The 20,019-nt window shown below is 39.2% G+C and overlaps 1 protein-coding gene and 1 long non-coding RNA gene across 11 annotated transcripts in view; one reads left to right on the forward strand and one right to left on the reverse strand.

Annotated features, from left to right (window-relative positions):
* L3MBTL3 (L3MBTL histone methyl-lysine binding protein 3) overlaps positions 1-20,019 on the reverse strand; it is a 127,704-nt gene that overhangs the window by 54,833 nt on the left and 52,852 nt on the right. For all 10 annotated transcript variants that reach the window (XM_015072736.3, XM_015072716.3, XM_027056924.2 and 7 more), the window contains 3 exons: positions 9,016-9,092; positions 4,157-4,242; positions 1,758-1,868 (listed from right to left, as the gene is read on the reverse strand). In XM_015072736.3, coding sequence (XP_014928222.1) covers positions 1,758-1,868; positions 4,157-4,242; positions 9,016-9,092 — 274 coding nt within the window. The remainder of the gene's footprint in view (positions 1-1,757; positions 1,869-4,156; positions 4,243-9,015; positions 9,093-20,019) is intronic.
* LOC128315524 (uncharacterized) lies at positions 691-13,430 on the forward strand. The gene is made up of 4 exons (XR_008298341.1): positions 691-1,269; positions 7,456-8,353; positions 10,062-10,180; positions 12,894-13,430. It is a non-coding gene; the product is annotated as an uncharacterized LOC128315524 (long non-coding RNA).

Consider the following 20,019-nt stretch of genomic DNA (forward strand, 5'->3'; position numbering starts at 1 on the left):
TGTTTGCAATCTTAAATACTATAAACTGCTATGTTTTCCTTATAGTTTTTATCCTTGCATATTCCCTTTGGTTAATTCTCCTAACATAAATTCCTAGGGCTGAGATTCTTGAATTAAAGGGTGAACAACCTTCAAGACTTTTGTGCTTCACCAAACTGCTCTTTAGGGGCCGAGATACGTTCTGTTCCTACCAGCTACACATGAAGAAAAATACAAGGAAATACACGAAAAAAATAAACTTTCCATGCACCTAAACCAAAACACTTATTTTCTGTTCAATTCTGACCAATTTGATTTTTAAAAATAGTATCTTGCTGAGTTCTACATTTCTTTGAATCACTAGCCTAGGTTATCTAAAAAATACTTCTAGTCCTAAAATACTCTGATTGCTTTATGACTTCTACTATCACACCAAGGACAATTAATAGGAAAATACACTTGAAAAAGGTTAACAGACTCTGCACTGTTTATAATTTCCAAACCACTGCATGATTATACAATCTTAAAAATAGCTAATTAAACATTAAAATTTCTGTTTTATACAAAACCACATTGATACACGTTTTCCATGTTCTTCTATAATTTTTTATATATTATTACAGATAGTTGAATATGTGATTTATTTTTTGTTTTTAAAGTTTTTAATGTTTATTTATTTTTGAGAGAGAGAAAGAGAGAGAGCATAAGTGGGTGAGGGGCAGAGAGGGAGACATAGAATCCGAAGCAGGCTCCAGGCTTCGAGCTGCCAGCACTGAACCCGATGTGGGGCTGGCTCTAATCTATGAACTGCGAGATCATGACCTGAATGAAGTCAGGTGCTTAACCAACTGAGCCACCCAAGCGCCACAATATTTATTTTTTTAAAGAGCATAAATTTCGACTCCTAGAGTTTAGGGCTGTGACTTAGTTCTGCCACTGCCAGAATTAATAAGTAATTCATCAACTCTTCCTGAGCCTCTGCTTCCCAGATAAAATTGTGATTGTCACATAAACCCCCTGCACTGTCACCACCACATATGTTGAATAGTGGAAGAACGCTGTTAGCTGGTAAGGGCCGGCAAGACACCACGTAGATCTAACATCTTGCTGTTTTCACAGTGAAGTAAGTGGAACGAACAGGGCTCTCATTTGAGGGCGAAGGAAACACAGAAGCCAGAACCAGAGATAACTTCTAGCTCCTCACCTGGAACCACTGTTACACTTCACTTCATCACCCGGGACACGACAGACCGAAGCCACCTTCCTGAACATTCGCTTACCCTCGGAGAGGTACTTCGCTTTTATTAATCCAAATCTGATTAAAACCTGACTTTCTTATACAATCATTTCTCTTTCCTTGTCCTATATGAAAGGGCTATCCTTCTTTACTTTTCTTCTGAAAATTCTACATCTAATATAGCCCCATCAAAATTAATCTTCAAGTTTTCAAAAAAAGAGCATTGTATTGGAGAATGACGCACTGTATTCAGAAGAAATCCCTTTCTTATCTATGACTTTTCACATTCTGAGTGTGTGCTCGGAAAAAGAAAGTAGATACAACATATTAAATGTCAGTCATAACTAAAGAGAACTTCTTGCATAGATTAAAGGAAAACACTGGATAAATACTGACAAAGATGAACAGCCACTTTATTTTCATATTCCTGTAGTCTTACTGATTTAATTCTAGGACTTCACAAATTAAGTATCTGCCGAAGTTTCCATCCAAGTTATCTTGTAACAAAAGACAAAACAGAACCACAACAGAGAACACTCACTTTTATTCGGTGATCATCCGTGTCTGCAACTGTTGCTACTCTAATAAACATAGGATTTCTCTTGTCTATGACTTCAAGCTTCATTTTTTTCTGGAATCCATGTGGAGGTTTCTGCCATACAGAAAATTTTACATGGTAAGATTCAGAGGAAGAGAAAGTAGGCTCTGTGTCACAAAGACAGAATAATAAGCTATTTACAGAATCGACCTTCAAACTCCCAAGTTCCTACAGTAGCTTTGGACCTCATTGTCCTTATCAAAAAAAACACAATCCCAAATCACACGGCCAAACCCTGAAGCAAGAGAAACAGCCTGAGCACCCAGCCGGAGGAAACAGAAAGCAAAAGACCTTAAGAGAAAATGCAAAATATTGTGGATATTTGATTAGGCATAGGGAAGGCAAGAAGTTTTTCTCATTAGTTAGAAGGAGGTGTCTTGAGGGGCGGGGCGCCTGGGTGGCTCAGTCGGTTAAGCCTCTGACTTTGGCTCAGGTCGTGATCTCACCGTTTGTGAGTTTGAGCCTTGCGTCGGGCTCTGTGCTGACAGCTCAGAGCATGGAGCCTGCTTTGGATTCTGTGTCTCCCTCTCTCTCTGCCCCTCCCCTGCTCATGCTCTGTCTCTCTCTCTCTCTCAAAAATAAATAAACATTAAAAAAAAATTCTTTTTACAAAAAGGGAGGAGGCATCTTGGCAAAAATCAACAAGCATAAAAATTATTTATGGAAACAGAAGAAAGAACATTAAAGTGGCAGAGATGTGACAGAGACTAGAAATGGCCATGAGAACAAAAAGCAGGAGACGTCTTTAGAAAAAGAAAATTAGCCATCAAAACGTATGGGATGAAATCACTCTTGTAAGAACAGGAATGAGAAAGGATACCTCTCCTCCCACACCTTAGCTAGCTCCACCTCAGGACTCAGCAGAAACCTGTAAACCTCCGGAAAAGTTGCAGGATGTCGAAGGCAAGCTCAAGGGTATGTTGGGTAAATTGCTTAAACCATCTGAGCCTCACACCCCTGTTCTGTGAAGTGGTTGTAACAAAACTGTGGCTCGGAGAATTAAGTGTGAAAATTACGCAAAGGATAAAAATCAATGCCAGGCACCTAAAGGCCAAACTAAGGAAATCGTAGTTTTCTCTCAGGTCTCAGTGTGACACGAGATATGCAGACTGATCTCGATACGATTTTATCGAGTTCAAGCAAAGAGCGATGCGGTTCTTTGTACAGCTTGAGATAAAGTTAGAGAGTCAGGTAAAAATTCCTAAGTAAGGCAGAACTCTAATTATCCATTTTTAAATCCTAAATTTACTATCAGATGGAACCATACACATTCTTTTACATGGCTTTTCTTCACGTAATATACTTCTTTTCTCAAAAATATTTCATGTTCTTTTTTTTCCTATTATTTGGGCCCATATCCCTAATTAATTCTATCATTAGAAACCCTAGCAATTTATACACAATAAATCATTTTAAAAAGTGTTACTTACGACAGACTATGCTACATTAAAAACATTCTTAAAATTCTTAACATATTCTTCTTTAAATTTATGAAAAATAGAAATAATTAAGCAAGCTGTTAGAAAAACGAAAAAAATTTAAAATGCCTCTCATCACTTATTCTTCCCTTGCCGAGAAATGAGGTTTCCTTTGAATCTTAACAAGTTATATGTAAGATGCAAGGACTCTGGGTTAGAAAGATACTACAATAAAAGCAAATGGCCTTATATTTTGATAATCAAACATGCTGATTAATAGCAATAAAAAGAAAAACAGCATGTCAGCTTGCCATAAACAAATCCAAAGGAATTCTCAAACACAATTTTTATTTTTAAAAAAAAATTTTTTTTCCCAACGTTTATTTATTTTGGGGACAGAGAGAGACAGAGCATGAACGGGCGAGGGGCAGAGAGAGAGGGAGACACAGAATCGGAAACAGGCTCCAGGCTCTGAGCCATCAGCCCAGAGCCCGACGCGGGGCTCGAACTCACGGACCGCGAGATCGTGACCTGGCTGAAGTCGGACGCTTAACCGACTGCGCCACCCAGGCGCCCCTCAAACACAATTTTTATTAGAAAACAATGTCCTGTCTTGTTTCGGTTTTTCGGAGTATCTAGCTGGAAAAACAGAAGTTCGCTGTAAGATCACAACAACTCATTCCACACCAACTCAAGCAGTTATTTTCCATGGAGACAAGTTCAAAATGAGGCCAACGACAAAAAAATCTCTGTAATAATTTTGACTTTCAAAATTGTAAGAAGTCAAAAACATCTTTTGTGGTCTTCTGTTTCCCTCCTCTTCCTCTTTCTGGCTCAGTAGTACCGTCTCTGTTCTGCAATTTCAATGAATGAACACTATTGCCAACACAAATGAGTGAAATAGTGCAAAATGTATTAACTCACCACTTTGAAAGCTCTTGCAGGGGCAGGTAAAGAATTGGTTTCTTCTAAGTATTTATCCCAAGAAAAATGTTTCACATTTGGATAACCTAAGAAAAAAGCAAACCCTGTTAGGTTTAACCAGAATGACAGAACCACAAACTGACCTATAAAATTATGAGATATTGTTACCATAATCTAGGAAATTACGTTCATGTTCCAAATAACTTTAAAGTGAATAACACACTCAGACCTAACTGTAATAATTACTTTCATCTTGATCATGACTCCTATCTTCTAAATGAAAATATAACATATACGTATATGTATAATTTATATTCTTGGTAAGTCCTATATACAGATATACATACACTAACAAAAATGCCCTTTAATGTGCAATTCTTCTTCTACTAATATAAAATCTCATGCACACAAAGACAAATGCACAGCTGTCAATGAAAAAGTGTAAAAATAAGTTTAATAACAATATAGAAAATGTGCACATATATATATAGTACATATGAAATAGAAAGCATTTATTAAAAAGAATAAAGCAGACTTACATACACTAATATGTGAAATATTCCAGATATGTCATCATACTGTTAGGTCAAACAAGCACAATCAAGTCATGGAACACTATTCATAAAATAAAATATGCAGAAAGAACTATCCCTCCTTCCTCCTGCCCCCTTTTGTTTCCTCCAGAGTCCAAAATCCATTAGGCAGACATGAGCAGGAATTAATAGTGACTCAGTGTGGTGGGAAACTGGCTACTTAAAAAGGACTGAAAATATTTGTAAATATACTGCAGATAAAGGAAGGCAGATTTCTCACTGACCGAAAAAATAGAGAAAGTAGGAAACTAGAATAAACTTTGTGGTCTTGGATATGAATTGGAGCTAAGGATATAATTCTTTGTTTTCAATGTCGAAATAGGTACAGAAATATGCATTAATATAACTTTTTTACATGAACGTATTTCCTAACTATATCCTCCGAGAGAACAGAGGCAGCGTCACCCCGTAGCCATCATCACATCCACTGTTTAGATTTTAGCTTGAATCAGGGAAAGTACGAGATAAGCCTTGCTGTGCCAGAAAGAATGAAGTTCTCAAAGAACATGTCAAAGGACATGGTAACTGACTTAAAGGGACTCCCACGGACCAAATCTGGGAAAATCGGGACATGAAAGTAAGCAATGCTGGTTATGGCTTATAACCCCTTGATGAAAATAGTAATATATGAATCCATGCAGACGGAAATAAATTAACCAATGAATAAAGAGGAAGATGAAAAAGCTATTCTTTGCAGAATAATAACAACTGCTTATGTACAAGGAATGATGGTATAAAAAATTAGCATTTAGCAACTGTCAGAATAATAATTCATACGAGAAATATCAACAGATGTTAAAACTAGTGAGTGACATGGGGATGAAGCACAGGGTATTTACACAATCTCCAAGTATCTCTCCACAAAATACTTAGTACTTACAGAGAAAAAAATAACTATGTTAGCGGAGAAGTGAAGAAGTAATTGACCACCTTGGTCAATTAACGGTAAAAGATCAATAGTGAGACAAACTGACATCCGCTCAGGATGCAGGGAGAACATGGTGCTGTTTCTGTGATGTTCCTGCCCAAATACAGAACCTGGATCCAATCACGAGGAAACGCCAAGCATACCCAAATTCAGCAGCATTCTACAAAATGACTAATCTCAAATTCCCAAACACACTGACGTCATGAAAGTCGAGGAGAGCCTAACTGAAGGAGAGTAGAGGGATATGACAACCGAGTGCAATGTCTGATCCTTTTGCTACAAATGGCATCACTGATATAACTGATGAACTTGAATGAGACTCTGGGTCAAGGGTATCGATGACTTCCATCCTATTCTTTCAACTTTTCTGTACATTTGAAATTATTTCAAAGTAAAAGCTTAAAACTTTTTTTTTAATGTTTTATTTATTTTTGAGAGAGACAGACAGAGCGCGAGTGGGGGAGGGGCAGAGAGAGGAGGAAACACAGAATCCGAAGCAGGCTCCAGGTTCTGAGCTGTCAGCACAGAGCCCAATGTAGGGCTCGAACTCACAAACTGTGAGATCATGACCTGAGCCAAAGTCAGTCACTTAACCGACTGAGCCACCCAAGCACCCCACAAAATAAAAGTTTAAAAAGTATGCAAATATATTTCTATAAATACAAATATTTTACAACATATTTTTAAGGAATGTATCTTGCCCAGTTTAAATAATATTAAAGCTGATTGTACACATATGGGTGTTTGTGTATAAACAGAGGCAGAATGATTTTTCTGGAGAGATACAAGGACAAACTCAAACTATTATGAGACAGAACAACTGTTGTCTCTATTTTCAGTCTAAATTAAAAAAAAATTTTTTTAATGTTTATTTTTGAGAGAGAGAGACAGACAGAGAGCAAGTGGGAAAGGGGCAGAGAGAGACACACACATACAGAATCCGAAGCAGGCTCCAGCCTGAGCTGTCAGCACAGAGCCTGACACGGGGCCTGAACTCATGAGCTGTGAGATCATGACTTGAGCTGAAGTCGGACGCTTAACCGACTGAGCCACCCAGGTGTCCCAAACGTTCTAAATTTTTAAAACAAGCATGTATTAATGCATAATTGGATAATTCAAGATAAAATCATTTTAAAAAGTCATAAAGGCTTTAATTTTGGAAACAGGAGATAATGCTACATATTTGGGAAAAAACATGAATGTGGGGAGTCCAGCAGGGCTGATCCATGAATTAACGGGAGGGGCAGAAGAGCTGCTGTCTAGGAACAGCAAGTGACTAGGGTCCTTCTCAGACGGGACATCAGAGACCCTGCCAGGAAGCTGCCCTCAGGGACAGGGACTGGACAAAGGGCATCTTTTTTGTCATAGCACCAAGGTAATATCAGCATAGGCCTTACAAACCGTTGACAGTTTCTTTTTAAACTTGTGTGTGTGTGTGTGTGTGTGTGTGTGTGTGTGTGTGTGTGGTAAAATATACAGCATATAAAATATATGATTTTAACCATTTTTAGGTGTACAATCAGTGGTGTTTACTCATATTGCTGTGTTTGGCACTTTTGAACATGTAATTTAGATTTTTTAAATGTGTCAGAAAGCTATGTTTTTCTTCTCTTCCGCTGATATGAAAGTCCACAGAGGGAGACAGAGGACTTGGTGATCGGCTTCGCGTTGGAAGTCAGCAATCATGCCTTACACCACCCGTTCCCACGGTACTTAAGCCAGTGCTGTGACGACATAACCAAGCACTGTTACTCACTGGTTCTGTGTTTATATACCAGACTTCTGATTATGACCATAAAGGTGGTGAAGAAAAAAAAAAAAATGGACCAATACCAAACTGGGAAATCCTTACAGCAACTCCGATGGCAACAATGACACCAGGTAAGTGTGCGATCGACATTCACTGACTGCTAACAGTGTGTGAGCCACAGGACACAGGAGAGCTGTCCAGGAAAACCTTCCAGGCAGCTCCATGTCTGAGCCAGGCATCTGTTAGTGTCTTGCTTTACTAACACTTTATGGTTTAAGTTAAAGCTCTTTCATCTTCAAAACAGCTCTACAAATCAGTGAAGGACAAGGGCTTTGGTTCCTTAACCTAGGAGAAAACTCAGAAAGCCGAAGGGACTCATCTCAGGCATCCCTGGGACGGTTGGTCCCCTGGCTGAGGAAGTGATCAGACACAAAGACACAGCACCACGGAACTGGAAACAAGCTTCCCCATGAAATCAGCTATTCAAATGGAATGAGACAAGTATCGGAAGCTCTAAACTGAGGCTTTGATGCATCTGTGCTGCTGGCAACATCCACAAATTAGCTCTTAGCCAGCCGAGGGGCTACCCTTTGCCTGTGATGACGGAAGTTTGCATCACTCACGTGAGTACCCATAAGCAACAGGGCAGCTGATGCTCTGTATCAGCTGATGGCCCTGTCTTTTCACCCAATGATAGCCCTGGCACCTTCAACAGCGACACACTTGGAAACTCACTGTCTTGGTTATGATGAAGCCAAAGAATCCGTTCTTCGGCATAAGAAAATAAACTCAACATGACATAAAACAAAGAAACAATTCGTCAGCAGGTACACTGTTCTCCATCAGAGACAGCGAAGCTGAGAAGGGGCCGCGGGGCCAGAGGCAGACGGCTGAAGTACCTGGAAACTGCAGAAAACGAACAAGAGGTACGACCAGCATAAAGGTGCAAAATCTGTTTTGGAGACTACACTCCAATAGAAAAAGGAAAACTGAATGTGTAAGTTCTGATCCAGGTTAAAAAAAAAAAAAAATCTAAAGCCTCAAGTACTCACTTAAATGTGAACATTGTACTTTTGTCACAATTGACTGTGACATGTGGGTCAAGGCTCCACCCACAAATGCGGTCCCCTATGTCCACTTCTCTACATTCACTAAAGCTTTAGACACCTGACTTCTGTGGTCAGATAATATATTTAAATGTGTATGAATGAAAAGTCTAAAAATGAATGACAACTTGGGAAATAAAGATCTTTTTAAAAAGAACTTCTCATTTTCCAAAGAAGACAACCTTTGATACTCTGTTGTGGACCAAGCCAATGTATATACTTTCAGGTGTATCAGGGGACAGCAAACTACCACCTGACCAGCTGCCTGTTCTTTGCAAGTAACGATTTACTGCAACGCAACTATGTTCATTCATTTCTTATCGTCTGGGCTGCTTTGTGCATTACAACTGGAATTGAGTAGTTGTGACAGAGATGTGTGGCCTACAAAGCCAAAGTTATGTACTATCTGGCCCTTCACAGAAAAAGTTTGCAGACTCCTGATGCATATGAAGAATAATATTAGACACATAATAAACACAAACCTGGAGGAGTAATGAGTGTCCTTCTATGTTCTTTACACCACCCGACTGGATGAATGTGTGGGCTCGATGCTTCACACCTGTAGGTTATATAAATCACAAAACTGTAACGATCAGGATCAATTCTCAAATACAAATAAATGTGTACATAAATAATCATATACACAGGCAAGCTAAAGTTATTTCAGCATCTCTAAGGGCAAACGTGCAAGAAGCACGAAGCTCGATCACCCTGGAAAAACAAACACGCTTCTATCATCTGTTAGAATGGCAGCGGCCAGGTATTAAGAGGAGGTATTCCTTTCCTTTCCTCACCTCTTTCTTCTCCTCTCTCTCATCTTTCCTTCAGTCAGGCATGTATTTTTGCAAGACCTCTTTATCACTATGCCTTATCTGGCATCTGATTCGTTGCTCCTAATCAGACTTGTTCCATGTATTCCTCATCGTACACACAACTCATTTCATTCATTCATTTGCTCACTCACTCATTCAAACACTGAGTGCTTATAATGCACCAGACACTGGGACAGGCACTGAGGAGACAGCAGCACATAAAACACATACGAAGTTCCGGCTTTTGTGGAGGCTGCGGTATTCCGGGAAGAGACAGGAAACAAATTAACAAAATAAATACTCTGGTGGCACAACGCGATGCAGACAAGAGGTGGAAGAAGGAAGCAGAGAGCAAACATGGAAAGATACTCCTTTACACAGCACAGTCACAGCGGCCTCTCAAATAAGGTGACACCTGAAGAAAGTGGAGAAAGAACTGAGCCACTCAAATGCACACTAGAAAGCCAATCCATGCAGAGAGGACGCAAGTACAAAGGCTGTGTGTGAGGTGGGAGTCTCACAGCTGGGTCAGGAACACACTGAAGGAAGCAGAGAACAGGAAATACTTTCAGGAAGGGCCTTTAGGCATGGTAAGGTCTTGGGATTTTATTCAGAGAAAAATGATGTTTACTACAGTATCATGTAGGGGGTTTTAGGCAGAAGAGTGGCATAATCTAATTCATGTTTTTAAAGTAATTATTGTGACTGTTTTGCAGACAACTAACCACATTGGAAACCGAGATGAGGCTGTGAGGAGGCTTTTGCAAGAGTTGATGATGGAGGCCTGAACCAGAGTGCTGGTGGTGAAGATAATAAGAAGCGATCATGTTTTTGGGTCTGTATTTTCAAGGAAACACCAACAGGATATACTGGTAGATTTGATACAGAATGTGAGTGATGTGAAGAAGTCAGGAACATCCCAAGGTTTGGGGCAGGGGCCACCAGAAGAATGTAGGACCATTTCCTGAGATAGGAAGACTAGAGACACAGTCTATGGCATTCCAAATGGTGAATGGAGAGGTTTTTTGCTTTTTGTTTGTTTTATCAATATGTTTGACAAACAGGTAAAGAAGCCGAACAGATAATGAGCATGAAAATCTGGAGTTCAAACACAAGATCAAAGGTAAAGATGTAACTGTGGGAGCATCAGCATTTGGGATGATGTCTAAGGTCATGAACAGAGATGAGGCCATCCAGAGAATGAGTATAGAGAGAGAACAGAAGAAGTAGGAGGCAAAGAAGCCCAAGAAGAAATGACTAGAAAATAAGAGAAGGAAAGCAAGAAGAAAGAAATCAACTAAGTTAAATGCTCACGCTAGATCAAAGAACAAGAACTGGTTACTGGATTTACCAATGTGAAGTTCATTAACATTCTTGGCAAGGGCTGTTCTGGTGGAGCTGGGAATAAGAAAGGGCAAAAGCTGGAAGAGGGTGGGTTTAAGAGAAAATGGAAGGACAGCAGACAGAGTCAGCTGGTACAGAAAACATATTCATTCAAGTAGCTGTTTTAAAAGGAAACAGAGACCTGTAACATTAGATAGCAAAAGGAAACTTTTGTTTTTTGTTTTTGTTTTTTCAAGTTGGGAGATACTCAGGGGGAAGCTGAGTGAAGAATATATGTAAATTCTCTGTACTACTTTTTTTAAAGTAAACTCTATCCCCAACGTGGGGCTCAAACTCATGACTGTGAGATCAAGCATCGCATGCTTTACCGACTGAGCCAGCCAGGCACCGCACTCTACACTATTTTTTAAGTTTAAAATTACTTTAAAATAAAACTCTTTTTAAAAGATGGGAAGTATTACTTCATTTATTCAAGAAATACATGCTGACCAACCATGATCAGTGTTCTATGTGCTAGGGCTCCCCCAGTTATCAAAAAAACCTGCCAAATCCTTTCTCCTGTTTGGATACTGGTAGAAATAATCAACAAAGAGGGATGACCTGGTGAGGAAATGGAACCCTGTGTGTGAGACTGGGCCCCTGAGGCAGGGGCAGGCACACCCACCGTCACACAGAGGGTCCTGTCGATGGGTAGAGATCAGGAATACACCCACCAGACGACAGTGGGAGCACGAGGACGCCTCCCCTGACTGTCTTTTTCTTCAATGACCAGGACACAAGGCTATCAGCGGAGAGAGAGGGTGGGAAATGGAGGTTAAGAGACGTCTGAGGGAAAAAGGAGTGGAACTGAGTGGTATGGAAGAACAGACAGGAGTCTGTTTAGTAGGATTGTGGGGCAGGCCTTAGGGCTCACCAGAGGTTAGCAGTCATGAATGTGAAGTCAGACCAGTGAGCATGTCGTGCCTTTCTCTAGCCACATTCAACCACTCAGGCACAAGCATGAGGTAGGCATAAAGTTAGTTGAACCAGGGTTGGGGTTTTGCCAGGCAAACACAACATAAGGCAGTGGAGGCTATAGTTACAAAGGAATAGTTATAACAATACTACAAAATAAATGTAGAGGCATCTAGAGACAGATCACAATTAAAATCTGTAAAGGACAAAAAAAAGAAAAAAAAGTTGGTAGAACAATCCCCATTGGTGTCCCCAAACATAAAGGGTGTAATGGAGTTAAAAAAGAAAATCAGGGCCAAACGGTCAAAATATTTAATGCATCATTAGCATACTGAAGACTGTGAAATTATACTATAAGCAAACAAGTTTCAAATTGTTTAACCTAGCATTTCCTAAAGATACTTAACTATGAAACACTGCTTTAGTGGGCAATCCATTAACATCACGTGGAACACCAGTGTTCTGTAGAACACACTTTGGAAAACAGTGGTCTAATGGATGCCAAAGAGTCCAGTGCGCTCTTTTAACCAGATCTGTTGAGTCTATCCTGAAAGATCAGCAAGTCTCAACACAGCCCTCTGGATGGAAAACTAACAGATAGAAAGCCAGAAAGGTAACACAGTGGTTAGAGTTTCTGGTGAATAAAAAACATCTTATGACTAGTGAAAAACAAAGAACATTCTAAAAAATGCTCTAGGTGAATGGGATATAGTTACCTCTTTCAAACCACCTTACACATTAGTAGTCCTGAACAGTAAGTAACAAGTGAGATGAGACAGCTCCAATTTAATGTTGATTTTTCTCGGAATTATTTCAGTGAAAAATATCTTTAAATATTTATAAAGGTTTCTTCTTTCCTCTCCCTTTATTCACTTGTTCTCTCCTACCACCCTTCCTCACACTATTATTTTTCTTAATCTATGTATTAGGGTTATGTATGTATGTGTATGTCATTATTTTAGAAATGTGAAAGGAAAGCAAGCACTGCTAGGTCAATGTGAAGTTCATACAGCAATTGGTACATTTCTTACAATGATACATTTTCATAAAATGTTAATATAATTCCTTAAAACGCATTCTGTTGTGGGAATGCGAACTGGTGTAGCCACTGTGGAAAACAATACGGAAGTTCCTCAAACAATTAAAAATAGAACTACCCTATGATCCAGTCATCATATTCTTGGTTATTTATTCACAGAATACAAAAACACTAATTCACAAGGATATATGTGTCCTTTTGTTTATTGCAGCATTGTTTACAATAGCAAAATTATGGAAGTAGCCCAAATGTCCATCACTGGATGAATGGATAAAAAAGATGAATGGATGAAGAAGGTATCCCATGATACACAATGGAATATTACTCAGCCATAAAGAAGAATGAAATCTCGCCATTTACAACAACATGGATGGATCTAGAAAGTGTAATGTTAAGCAAAAGAAGTCAGAGAAAGACAAATGCCATATGACTTCACTCAAATGTGGAATTTAAGAAACAAAACAAAGGGGAAAAAAGAGACAAACCCAAAAATGGACTTAACACTAGAGAACAAACTGATGGTTACCAGAGGGGAGGTCCGGTGAGGGGATGGGTGAAACAGGTGAACAGGATTAGGGACACATTTGTCATGATGGGAGTAATGGGTAGAACTGCTAGATCACTATATTATGCACCTGAAAGTAATATAACACTGTATGTTAACTATACTGGAAATGAAATGAAATGAAATGAAATGAAATGAAATGAAATGAAATGAAATGAATTGAAATGAAATGAAATGAATTGAAATGAATTGAAATGAAATGAAATGAAATGAATTGAAATGAAATGAAATGAAATGAAATGAAATGAAATGAATTGAAATGAAATGAATTGAAATGAATTGAAATGAAATGAAATGAAATGAAATGAAATGAATTGAAATGAAATGAATTGAAATGAAATGAAATGAAATGAAACAAAATAAAAGTATTCTGTTATAAACTGTATAAACAAGGCTATAAAGCTCTATTTCTAGCTATTCTATTCTTTTCGGAGACAATCACTCATTACAGATTATTACTCATCATGTATTGCATAAATTTCAGAGAGATTGTTTTTCTTTTAGAGAAAGGTGTTAATTCACGTAGGGCTCATTAAAAATAATAATAAAAAATATACAACATTTCTAATATTTTTCTTCAGAGTCTAATACAGCCATCAAATAGTTTTTATAATTACCTGCCAGGCTTGTGGTGATTAAAGTAAGAACATGTGACATTGCTAATTCCTTTGATTTTATTGTGTTTCTCTATAAATCGCAATTTAGGAAAATACCGTGGTGTATCTCGGCCACACGCTCCTGTACTACTTGAATCTTTAAGGTTTTAATGTTGCCTAAATATCGATCAAAGGCACCATTTAAAATAAACAGGAAGCCATCTCAAGAGAGAAAAGAGAAATAGCCCTGTTTTCATCTACTCTGTCCATCAGCCAACAACACTTCATTTAGAATAAAGCTGGAAGGCTGGGAAATCCTTTCTGCTACCAATACTGTAAAATAAGTCATCTCTTAGTCCCATCTAGTGTTCAAAACCAGAAATGTAACCAGAAAGGATTGTAATTACAGAAGAACAACTAATGGTGAAAAGTTCGGTAGTCCATCACTGTTCCTTTCTTTTGGGTTTTTAGGTATATCATCAAAGAAGTCCTGTCAAACATATTTTTTTTTTAAGTCCATTTCACAAGTACGTGCGAATTATTCATGAAGGCTGCAAAGATCCAGTCAGTCAACTGGTGGACTTTGAAAAAGGTCAGAAACCAAAGAAAGAAATCATGAAAAGCCCATGTTTATAAGGATGAGGTGAGCAGATGCTAAAATATATTCATTTCATGGAAATCTAAAGAGGATAAGTGATTTTGCCAAGCCTTCCAGGTGAAAAGAAAGAGATCCTGGTTTTATCAAGTCTTGGCCAAAAGCTGAACACAATGCACACATGCTGGGTTCTGCAAATCTAGGCAGAGAGTCAAACAAGAACAGTTCAAGATGCTTCCTTAAGGAAAATATCCAAGTCCTCATTTCAAGCCATAATGGTTTCGATTCTTTGAAGAAATACAGGACACTTGGCCTCGCCTGCTCCCTAAATCCAGGGCATGACTGTCAACTTATTTCCCAGGGACACTTTCCTGGCTCCAATATGCTAACTCTTAGGGCCTCCGTTACTCTGTGTTTCGCTGCTAAACCCCAAACCTCACAGGGCTGAGTTATCTGGTTCTTCCTTTCATCCCTAATTCATGTCCAATCCCATTCCCCACAGTGGCTGGTTTTAATATTATTAATTTGCTTCAAGCTTAAAACCTGATTCTTCACTAACACACGGACTCCGTGGAAAAGATAAAGGACATGCCACCTCATTACCCTACTCAAATTTTTGTCATTTCTTCATTTTCTCTGGGTTGAGAGGGAAGGGAGCTCATTTCTCCCCGTTAGCCCCTCCTACAGGACCAGGCATCCCAAATTACCATCCTCACGGTGGCCTCATTTCTTCAGCCTGAAAACCAAGCTCAAACCTCTCCTTGTGCAGAACACCCTGCTCTGACTGTGGACTCCCTCCGCCCTGCCACCCACCCAACAAGCAATAATCAATTTTCACCTTCAGGGCCAAACCTCTTTGCCTGAAGTCCCATACAGTCATCTCTTCAACCTTCTACAAAGTCACTCAAATAGACTAGCTGCCATTCCCCAAACATACGTTTGTCTGCTCCCTTGGGGCCTAAACACAAGCAAATACTTTCTTTGGCCAGGACTGTTCCATCCCAACATCTAAGTACCAATTCCTATCATCCTTCATGGTCCAGCTCAAATCCTACATCCTCCAATAAGCCTTCCCCAAGAACCCTCCAGTGAGTCAGTCAATCCTTCCTTCCACGTGCCCCCTCAGACAGGAAGTGGTGGGTTCTAATAACTAAGCACAAACCACCTACCCTGCAGCCTAGGCAGTGGTGTTTATGTTTCTACCCTTCCGCAGACCCTGAGCCCCTCGGGGCAGAAGTGTAGAGCTACCTACATTCCTTTCATCTCCGTAACTCATTACCTCCATCAACCCATGCTTCCCCAATGATGACAAACCTCTTAACTTTGACATTGCTCTCAGAAATTGACAATACAGGGGGTGCCTGAGTGGCTCAGTGTGTTAAGCGTCTGACTCTTGATTTTGGCTCGGGTCATGATCTCATGGTTTGTGAGTTCAAGCCCCGAGTAGGGCTCTGCACTGACCGCATGGAGCCTACTTGGGATTCTCTCTCTCCCTCTCTCTGTGCCTCCTCTGCTCTCTATCTAAATAAATAAGTAAATTTTTAAAAAGTATTAAAAAAAAGAGAAATTAACAACACGCTGCAAACTCTTCAACACTACTTTGAGGAGACACATAATATTGCTATTACTCTCAATTTATAAAGGTAAAAGAACTCCATCGCTAAAATTAAACTGAAGTTTGGAGTACACTTAGAGACAATCAGGAAAAGGTCCTAGCCCCATGCTTGTTCTACTTCGGTAACTCAGTACTTCTCGTTTTCATTGATCTACTTGTTGACTTTTCTGCCCTGCCTCACTGGGACACTGGACTGAGATTCAGGGAAAGCTGAAGCTGTAATTCCGTTGTGACGGCTATTCTACTCGATCATCTGCTAAGTCCTGCCATGCCTTCCCAGTTCCCAAAAGACCAGATCACATGCAAGTAAGAATTCCCCAAGGAAGGTTCCTTGCCAGTGTTTGGGGGAAGAGAGGGGTGCTCCTTCACACAGCATGCTCTGTCGTGGAGTCCAGTCCTCGGGCAGCAGGTGTTGAGGACAGCCTACGCACAGGGGCATCCTCACCTCAATGGCTGCTTTCCTCCCCATCTTTCAAGCCCTTTCTAGGTCTATTCTGAGATACTTAGGATTATTAATTAGTCTAATGACTGTCAAGGGGATAGAATTAAGCCGCTAACAATTACCAGGAATAAAAGCACATAGGAAACCTAGAGGTAAAGCAAGTTTTATTCTAAGATACAGTATTTTCCTTTCGTAAAAAAAAAAATGACTTCAATCCTGCATTAAGTTTCCATTTTCCTCTATGGAGGGAAAAAATGTTTTATTGCAACTAAGTATGTTTTACCACAAATGTACCCAGACTTATACAGGTGCCCCTTGAACAACAGGTGTTTGAACCGCACGGGCTCACTAACGTATTTTTTTTCAATATAGTACACTACTGTAAATGTGTTTTCCTTATGATTTTTTTACTAGCATTTTCTTTTCTCTAGCTTACTTTATTGTAAGAATACAGTAAATAATACTTTTACAAAATACAAGTTCATCAACTGGTTATGTTATCAGTAAGGCTTCCAGTCAACAGTAGGCTGCTAAGTATGGGGAGAGTCAAAACTTATACACAAATTTGCGACTGCACTGGGGGTGAGGGCTCCTACCCCCCACACTGTTCAAGGGTCAACTGTATATGTTTTCAATATCCCACTAAGGTAAAATGAGGTAAGATCACTATCCAATTCAAAGGGGAAAAAAATCTAAATAAATAAACTTTAAAAAAAAAAGGGGGGGATGCCTGGGTGGCTCAGTCGATTAAGCATCTGACTTTTGATTTCGGCTCAGGTCATGATCTTGTGGTTCATGAGTTAATGTCCCACATCAGGCTCTGCACTCAAGCCTACTTGTGATTCTCTCTGTCTGCCCCTCTCTCTGCCCCTCCCCCACTCTCACTCTCTGGCTCTCTCAAAATAAAGAAAGAAACTTCAAAGGGAAAAAAACAATCTCACTTCCCAACTATTTTAAATTGGGAAAGCGATCCAATTTGTAACCTCAATTACATACCTAAACAAGTAATTTATGCAGATAAAAACCATTCCAGAATTCAAAGATCAAAGAATATACTATTTACTAAAACTAGAGAAATTCCAGTGCACTTTAGCAATTTTCAATGTGCCTTAATTGGATATTGAGAAAGAGAACACACTGTACTCTTCTGACAATTAATAAAATATGGCTTCATGTCAATAGTATAAGTAATTCCTCAAAGTACATTCTGTCCTAAAAATAATTAGTTTGTGCTCATAAAAGTATAAAAATCAGTACTAAAAGAGATCAATTTTCTTCTCTGCTCTTTCTAAAAAAAGAATCCAGGATCTTTCCTATTCCCCAGGCATTTGGAATCAAAGAAAACTGAATGTGACAAAATCTTCCATGCTTTTCATTACTTTTTTCTAGAAGAATGTTTTTATTTTTTTATTTATTTTTTTAGAAGAATGTTTTTAAAGGAAACACACCTCATGTCAAATAAATGACTTACACTTTTAAAATTCTCTAATACTTCTAAGACCACAAAAATAACACACTAACATTTACCCATTTTGTTTAAATCAGACAAAAGCTAAAAAACAAAAATCTCCCTAAATGAATCAGAACTTTAAAACCAAAAGTGCTCATTTTAACCAACAAGTGCTTTAAAGTATCATTCTTTTTTTAAATTATAATTTATTTGAGTAATCTCTACATCCAGAATGGGGCTCAAACTCATGACCCTGAGAAGGTCACAAGCTCTTCCAACTGAGCCAGCCAGGAGCCCCTAAAGTGTCCCTTATTTTTTTTTTTTTTCAACGTTTATTTATTTTTGGGACAGAGAGAGACAGAGCATGAACGGGGGAGGGGCAGAGAGAGAGGGAGACACAGGATCGGAAACAGGCTCCAGGCTCTGAGCCATCAGCCCAGAGCCTGACGCGGGGCTCGAACTCACGGACCGCGAGATCGTGACCTGGCTGAAGTCAGACGCTTAACCGACTGCGCCACCCAGGCGCCCCTAAAGTGTCCCTTATTAATGACAGGATTGGATCTGGTCATCACTCTGGGACTGCCAACATCACAGTACATCCAACACCGGAGGGGAGAAACACATTTGACTCCAGAGCAGATTTGCAGTGTTACTAAATTTAAAGTTTTCTCATCCATTCACTCATTCAAGTTAGGTATAGATAATTTTGAATGAAACAAAAACCACCAAGAAGAACTATGAGCAACAGGGGCTCCTGGGTGGCTCAGTTGAGCGTCTGGCTTTGCTTAGGTCATGATCTTGCGGTTTGTGGGTTTGAGCCCTGCGTCGGGCTCTGTGCTGACAGCTGGGAGCCTGGAGCCTGCTTCAAATTCTGTGTCTCCCTCTCTCTCTGCCCCTCCCCCGCTCACACTCTCTCGATCTCTCTCAAAAATAAATAAACATTAAAAAGAAAAAGGACTATGAGGAACAGATGAACATGGTAAGCAATACAAGAATTCAATTAGCAAATCCAGACTATAGGAGACTCAACAGGACAAACGACGTGATATCTTCAATAAAAGTTACAAGGGGAGGGGCGCCTGGGTGGCTCAGTCAGTTAAGCATCCGGCTTCGGCTCAGATCATGATCTCGAGGTCTGTGGGTTTGAGCACCACCTCGGGCTCTGTGCTGACAGCTCAGAGCCTGGAGCCTGTTTCAGATTCTGTGTCTCCCTCTTTCTCTGACCCTCTCCTGTTCATGCTCTCTCTCTCTGTCTCAAAAATAAATAAATGTTTAAAAAAAAAAAGTTACAAGGGGAAGGGATAGAGAGGAATAGGAATCTATTAAAAGAGATCAAGTGAAACATCAGAACAATCACAAAGTGTATACCTTATATAGGACCTAATACTACCAAGCCTCAAAACAAAAACAAAAACAAAACTAAGGCAATTGGGAAGAATGGTTAAGTATTTAGTGACATTATGGCATTCATAACATTACATATTTGAAGAAAAAGAATCCTTATCTTTAAAAGATACATACTGAAATATACACAGATGAAGTGCTATGATACTGAAATCTGCTTCAGAACAATCCTGGAGTTAGGATTTTAGAAGGAATACAGAGAGAATAAGAGTGAGAAACACAAATGGTAACGGTTGTGTTAAATTGATAACCGTTAGTGTTGTATAATGGGTGTGGGTGGGTCACTATTATTCTACATTTTTTTATTCTACCTTTGTACATGCTTGAAATGGTCTATATTTCAATAAAAATGTTTATGGCAAACTGAGTAAAAAGACATCTTATGGGGAGATTATGCTTTGCAGAAAAAAGCTGAGGAAAAACACACCAAAATATTCAAAAGTACTCGACTCTGTGTGGTGTAATCATGGAACTACTTGTCTACACTTAAAAAAAAAAAATCTGTAAAAAGCATGTATAATGCATAATAGAAAGCATTTTAAAAATGTGAATGGCAAATGGCTTTCAATGCCTCTCCTTTTTAAAACAGTGTAAGGAAAACTGATGAGTGTCTAAGAATCCAATTTGAGGGGTAATGGAAATTATTGATGGTTCTACTCAATTTTTAAAC

Source organism: Acinonyx jubatus, chromosome B2, assembly GCF_027475565.1.
Source record: "Acinonyx jubatus isolate Ajub_Pintada_27869175 chromosome B2, VMU_Ajub_asm_v1.0, whole genome shotgun sequence".
Classification (NCBI taxonomy): Eukaryota; Metazoa; Chordata; class Mammalia; order Carnivora; family Felidae; genus Acinonyx; species Acinonyx jubatus.